The sequence below is a fragment of a genome, unplaced genomic scaffold (genome assembly GCF_019419815.1).
Source record: "Pyrus x bretschneideri cultivar Hongxiangsu unplaced genomic scaffold, Pyrus_bretschneideri_v1 Contig20, whole genome shotgun sequence".
Lineage (NCBI taxonomy): Eukaryota > Viridiplantae > Streptophyta > Magnoliopsida > Rosales > Rosaceae > Pyrus > Pyrus x bretschneideri.
The window spans coordinates 5,546,639-5,553,905 of record NW_025999502.1 but is presented as its reverse complement, the minus strand read 5'-3'; the positions used below and the strand labels follow the sequence as shown (position 1 = coordinate 5,553,905).

Genomic DNA, 7,267 nt, shown 5'->3' with positions numbered 1-7,267 from the left:
TACCTCTAATTACACATAAGAATGCTTAGAATGTAACATCTTGCCTAGATGATTTCAAGTTTTAAACTAGTAAATAGGAACTAAGATAATGTAGGGTTTGGTTGGTATCATTCGTTATCATTGAAAACCATAAATTAGAACCAAAAAGGTTATCAACAGCCCTTTAGATTTTTCGATCCAATCTGGGTAATTTTAAGCGAATCAAAATAGGGAAGACACAAGTTGAACATTAAGAAAATAAATGGTACATCAAAATTCATGAGTGTGAGCAGAAACAGTCGAACAGACCTCAACATTCAAAATTCAGCTACAAGACACATATACTAAACTTGTAGAGCAACATTCTCCATAATTACCATTCACGGTCCTCGTCCTCGATGTTAAAAAAATTACGTTGAGGAATTACAAGATATATACAGAGTACACTCTGATGCAAAATCAATGCAAGTCCACGACCGAGTTCATGCTGATGGAGCATATGAAACACATATCAAGCACGACGCTTACTAAGACGCCAAGAGTTAGGTTCATGGTATCTGTCATATAAGGGTTCAATTCGTTCCTGACGCTTGCGCTTACTCATCTTTGTGGGATCTGATACTTTGAAGAACCTTGGTGCCAGTTCTACTAGCCATTTGGGGTCAACGACCGTCACCTCACGCATGTACTCCTTTGTAGTCATAACCAGCTCGTGGTAGATGACCCAATCTGGTTGTCTCTGGAAGAGAGCACTGCTTGGGTGGATATAAACTGGCTGGTTCTCGACAAGGGTTCTATAACCCTCCTGCGGGTCCTTTCTAGCACCATGGAAGAAGAAACCTGCTGTAATTGCCTTCCTGATCTTTGTAAAATTCTTTCCTGCACTGACCACGTCCAATTTATACCTGAAATCCACAATCAGTAGTCAGATCGCAATTTTATCTTCAAATCCTAATACTGAAATCCATTGACCAGTCCTCTACTTTACATGGTAAAATAAACTAAAACAAGGAAGTGATAGTAGAGACGTTACATTATAGTACAAACAAATAAGGACTCTGATGCTAGAAGTGTAATGCTTTTTATGATGATGCTATATTGTACTATCTGGAGTTTAAATGATGATGTTATGACAATTGATGAGGGTCCGATCCCTTAATAGCGGAGGCCAATGCGCCTCCTCTATCAACTGTTCCAAGATGGGAAAACAAAGAGAGCACGTCTAAGGAAAAACTACCGTGGCAATTAGCTACAAACAAAATGGAAGTCACAAAGATAGTGCACTACTCCCTAAAAAAAGCAGTGAGCAGATACTGGTGAGATAACTCTCTGAAAAAACAAAGTCGAAGTCACATGGCAATTCATAATGTCCCTCTCATGTATCAGATCTGGACTGTTAGACATAAACTAGGCCTGAACAGCACTCAGCGTTTCCATCACGTAATAATAACTGTAATTCTAAAGATGCAATTAGGAAAAGACTGAAAACCAGAACCTTGCATACACGTGAAATAAAAACAAAATTAAAAAAAAAAAAAAAGAACCAATGCGACCACCACATACACAAAAAGCAAGATGAATGAGAATTACATACTTGTCCATGATGCTCAGAAGTTGTTTTCTGACATCCTGTGCCCTCCTCAAGGATCGAGACTGAACAAAGTTCTCAAAACACCATGGACCTGAGAAATTCTTAGCTTTCCAAGCCTCATAGACTGCAAGTAAAGTCAGATGGTCTCCCTCTGGCTGGAAAAACTTAGCTCTCTTCTGATCAGCCTGGGCTTGTTTTTCCCTAGGCCTGTAAAAGATATTGCCTGTCTGAATCATTGCAATGATGGTCAAGATCTCATCACTACATCCAAGGTCTACACTAGCGAGTAGCATCTTAGATAAAGGTGGATCAAGAGGAAACTCAGCCATCTTCCTACCCAATTTGGTCAGCAGCCCCTCCTCGTCCAGTGCTCCCAAACTGTACAGTTGTTCCATGGCAGAAATGAGTGCTTGCGGTGAAGGAGGATCCATAAAATCAAAAGACAGGAGATCATTTATCCCCATGGCTTTCATCGTAAGTGTAGTCATCCCAAGATTTATCCTCTGGATTTCTGGAATTGAAGTAGGGGACATCTCATTACGGTATGCACTCTCAGTGTAGAGGCGGTAACATTTCCCAGGCCCTGTGCGTCCAGCACGCCCAGCTCGTTGCTTGGCTGATGCTTGTGATATTGGAGTAATGACAAGCGAATCCAGCCCCTGCTTTGGGTTATAAACATTTTGCTTTGCAAATCCAGGATCAATGACATAAAATATCCCATCAATAGTCAGTGATGCTTCAGCAATATTAGTAGCCACAACCACTTTCCTCTTCCCTGGCGGGGCAGGATCAAATATCCTTGACTGCATTTCACTAGGAAGGGCACTATATACTGGTAGAATAATTAACTCAGGAACATTTTTACCAAGACCCTTCATCCTCTCATAAAGAGACTGGCATGCAAAATCAATCTCTTCTTGTCCAGTCAAGAAAAGAAGGATGTCACCTTCAGGTTCTGTTAAGTGGATTTGTAGGACAGTAATTAGAGATGCATCAAGGTAGTCACTTTCTGGCTGCTTGGTGTAGAGTATCTCGACAGGAAAAGTTCTCCCGGGGATAGTAAATATGTTACAGTCGAAGAAATAACCTGAAAACTTCTCTGCATCCAAAGTAGCAGAGGTGACAATCAAACGAAGATCTGGTCTCCGGATCAGAAGCTTCTTCAGTAATCCAAAAAGAACATCTGTGTGGATTGTCCTTTCATGAGCTTCATCAAGCATGACCACAGAGTATTGGGAAAGGTTCTCATCAATCAAAATCTCCCTAAGAAGCATACCATCGGTCATGTACTTTATGACAGTATCTGGTCCAGTGCAATCCTCAAAACGAATAGCATATCCAACTTCCTCCCCCAAACGACAACCAAACTCTTCAGCCACCCTCTTGGCTACAGACATCGCAGCAACCCTACGGGGCTGTGTACATCCAATCTTTCCCTTTGTCGTGTAACCCGCTTCTGCAAGATACTGTGTTACCTGGGTTGTCTTACCAGAACCAGTCTCACCAATGACAACGAGCACTTGATTCTCATTCACCGCCTGAACCAATTCTTTCTTCAGCTTGTATATAGGCAAGCTCTGCCTCTGTTCCTGAATTGATAGCTTAGACCTCTGCCCAAAGCTGATGGTTTTCCCAAAAGCATCCTTCTTCCACTCGGGCATATCATATGCAGACAAACCAACACCTCTAAGCTCCTGGGCAAGATGTCTCTCACCAGTCTCTGGCATTGGATCTTCCCAGGGACGATTCAGATCCTTTGGGATGGAATCCAACATGGTTCTTTGCTGCTGCTCTCGCACTTCTCTACGCTCCTTAATGAGTGCAGACTGAAGTGCAGCTGCACGACTCAAAGACCCTTCTGGATTCTTAAAGATTTTTACAGGGGACATATCCACAGAATACCTGGTCTGCCCATTTAAAAAGGCCGGCTCATCCTCATTGATCTCAATCTCAAGCTCTTCCTCAGCTCCCTCTTCTTGATATAGCATCCCATCTGCTTCATCATCATACATTGGGTACTCTGTCACACCCAAAACACCTGAGGCAATTAACTGTTTGGCTTCCCACTTCTCAGGTGAGCTCATTCGCTTCAATGGCCGGCGCGATGGACCAACATCATCCTCTTCCACAATCCTAATCCCAGAAAGACCAGTCCTAGTCACAGGTCCGTCTCTGGACACCGACTTGTTGGTCCTATGAGCATCCTCCTCTGAGCTCTTCTTCAACGGAAGCAAATCCTTCCCAGAATGCTGATCAACATCCCTCATTGAAAGGCTCAACTTCTGACCCGAAACAGAAATCACCTTAACATAAACTTCCTGATCCCTCTTCACCACATCCTTAGCATTACTAATTCGCCGAGTTGCCATCTGTGAAACATGAACCAAACCTTCCTTCCCTCTCAAATCATTTAACTGAACAAAGCAACCGGTGTCCATCACTCTCGAAACCCTACCCTTATACACCTGGTACAATTCGGGTTCATCAGAAAGGTTCTTACTAGGACCATTCCGCCTATCCCTATTACCTCTCCTATCATCACCATCTTCTCTTTCAATTCCATTCTCTTCGTACCCATCTCTCTTAGGCTTATCGTATCGATCTGCACGACTCCCTCTTTCCCCATCATCATCATTATAATGTGAATATCTACGCCTCTCGTCTCTATCATGCCTATCCCTTCCCCTGCCTCTCCCATCTCTTTCCCTACCTCTGTGCCTATCACGATCTCGATCTCTATCTCTATCTCTATCTCTATCTCTATCTCCATCCCTATATCTATCCCTACCCCTCCGCCTATCGTCTTCACGCTCTCCGTCCCGCTCCTCTCCGCCTGAGTGCTTCTCCCTAGTCTCCATCTCAATTTCCTTATCAATCTCCTTAACTCTATCTCTATTATCAGCAATAGCCAAAGCCTTAAACTTGGTTTTCTTACCTTCAGAAGCGCCGTCTTTCTTCGAGGCGTCCTTCTCCGGCTTCGGCTTCGGAGGGAGGATTGCGTGGATGATAGTGAGGAGTGTACGGACGAAATAGTCGGGCATCTCTGCGCCGTTCTCCTTCAATCGGGCGTCGAATTCGTCCACCGTCTCACAACTCCGTCCGATTTCGGTGATGAACTCCGCCAGAACTTTGTCCCCAAACCCTAGATGCGTTTCCAGCTCTGAACAGACTTTGGAGACCAGCGAAAGGTACTCCAACTTCTTCAGACCGTCGTCGGCGGCCGCCATTGTTTCCGTTAGGATTGACCGATTCGAAGACAAATTATAGCTAGGTTTTGCGACGAATTGGATATAAAGGGGGGAAGATTTTCAGTGGTTATGGCAATTGTTAGGGTTTTTGGTTGCCAGTACCTTCGATTTTGGTCGCAGACTCGCAGCGAGAGCGCAGCATTGTCCGCACAAAACGGCATGTCGGATTTGTATCCAATAATTAAACTTAACAAAATGTGTTTGGGTCGCGGATAGCCCCAAAGCGGGTATTTTATTTGGTTACTAGGCCCAAAAAGAATTCCGCACGAATTATCAACTGGGTCTGGCCTTTTTGACTGAAAATCCGAAAAGACGACAAATCAAACTGGACGAATTAAACTGATTTTGTCACGCACTAATTTTGAGACATCAAGATCGACACATAATGTCATAACGTAACTATACAATAATATAGAAATTCAAACTAGATTCAGTATTTTAATAAAACGCATAAACAAAGTACTTCTGTAGGCACGCAAGTGAAGTACTGAAATGAAAGATAAATAAAGGCAAGGAACCTAGTCACTCCAAATGCTCAACCCCAATACAGCTACATTTGAAGTCCTACGTAGGTAACAATACATGTCAGCCAGCCTACTAAGCGGTACTGCACTGTGGGAGTGATGTACCGATGGGGGTGGTTCAATATGGAATTCCAAACTGAAAATGAGATCCCGAATCCCAAATCGAACATTTTTGGGACAGGAATTTAAAGACTATCCCAAATCAAAATTTTGGTATTCCCAATTTTTGGGATTCCAGAATATTTTCAGTATTTCGAGATGGTTTGGTATTCCCAAATTTCATACAAATTGAAATAGCAATCATTCATATGGTTAAATTAACATGTAACCAAAATAAAATCAGTAACCAACCCAAAAGGAAAAAAAAAGTTGCAAACCTAATTTGTTTGAAAACTAAAAATACAATTTTGTGTTGAAGAAATAGACACATTTATGGGAGGTTCGTACCAGCATTGTTACTACCTGTAGACCACACCAATTATATTTCTACTAGTAGCTAGCAACAATTCAAATGTATATAATATATATATATATATATATTTTTTTTTTCGGTTCAGTATGATATAATCAAAAGATTGAGTAGACAATACCGAATCCCGTACCGAAATTTCAGGATCGGTTCTATATTTCATCCCGAAAATTTTAGGAATTTTGATTTGGGACTTTTTTAGTTTGGGATCGAGATTTTTTTTTAATTTGGTTCAGGATTTTCAGAAATTTTTTCTAACCCTATGTACTAAGCAAATAAAACCCAAATCACAATATTACTAGGATTCACTAAGCTGGCTATGCTATAATGACGTAAGTACCAATTCACATTTTCTATCATAGGTTTTCTAACAATGCTAACACATCCTAAAAACGTTTTTCCCTACAGTCATACATGTCATCTCGAGTTTTCCTAGATCGGTAATCCTCTCTTCCATACATAAAACAAGCTATAGAGCTAGGTCCAAGCCTACGCATTATAGGATTTTGAGACCCCTCATGAAACTTTAGCATGAAAACATAGTCCTAGAACCACTCAATGGAATTTGACAAGCATGATTCATTAGATCCCAAATTTGAACCACTCAACGAAACCATATGAGAATTAGGATTCTAGAACAACTCAATGGAATCCACATAATATGGTTTTTCGTGAGTCGCTCTCTCACAAGAGGAACCTTTGGGAGAGATTAAGACTTATTGCTTAAATCTAGATCTTTGAGCAACGATCATCATTAAAAATTGAGGCAGTGATTTTGGTGTTTATACTGGTTTGTGCACATGACAAAGGACTATGAGTAAGAAGCATTTTAACGTTTGTTTGAGGTGATTCATAGACATGCTTCTTTGTTGACGATTACAAAATCATTAGAGAGCGATGTGGTCCTTTTCTCGTGGTGCATTTACCCTAGTTGTATGAGTTGCAACATTTTGATCCTTGTAAGTCTAAATTTTCCAAGTGGTTGGATGTAGGTTCTCTGCGATTAATGAATTGTATTGGTCTCATGAGGAACTTGTAATTGTGAATTTGTGCTTTTTTTTGTTAGTATGTGTGACCTCTCAGTTATAAGCATGCATACCTTATATATGTTCTTGATCATGATTAGCAATATTTCATTTGATTAAAAAAAAAAAAAAGAATATTGCAAATCATTTTCTCATTTACGTAAAGGATTCACTTTTAACCTTTTGAGGAAGTATCGATATGACGTATTATTGAAGATAGCATTCCTCTACAAAGAGGAAACACTAGAAGCAAACAGTAGCTGGTAAGAGCATCTCTAACAATTTTGTTAATTTTTTTCTAGTTCAATGTGTTAACGCTAGTCTCTTTATTTTTTCATCTCAAACAATACTTTTTTTTTCAACAAACTTTGCATATTTTATTATCAATCAATTCAAAAAGAAAAAACCCAACCTACTCATTTTCTAAAATT

At 40.6% G+C, this 7,267-nt stretch overlaps 1 protein-coding gene across 1 annotated transcript; it reads right to left on the bottom strand.

Moving 5' to 3' along the window:
* Positions 1 to 207: 207 nt before the first annotated feature.
* LOC103945407 (probable pre-mRNA-splicing factor ATP-dependent RNA helicase DEAH5) lies at positions 208 to 4,797 on the bottom strand. Its single transcript, XM_009355969.3, has 2 exons — positions 1,574 to 4,797; positions 208 to 884 (listed from the first exon to the last, which is right to left on the bottom strand). Exons 1-2 carry the CDS (start codon positions 4,795 to 4,797, stop codon positions 491 to 493), a joined length of 3,618 nt encoding a protein of 1,205 aa, XP_009354244.2. The 3' UTR covers positions 208 to 490.
* Positions 4,798 to 7,267: the final 2,470 nt, after the last annotated feature.

What these genes read in the sequence shown, in the direction of transcription:
- LOC103945407 (XM_009355969.3), bottom strand. Translation starts at nt 4,797, where the DNA reads ATGGCGGCCGCCGACGACGGTCTGAAGAAGTTGGAGTACCTTTCGCTG. An exon ending in CTTCTGAGCATCATGGACAA is followed by an intron (nt 885 to 1,573) that starts GTATGTAATTCT and finishes TGTGGATTTCAG; the next exon opens with GTATAAATTGGACGTGGTCA.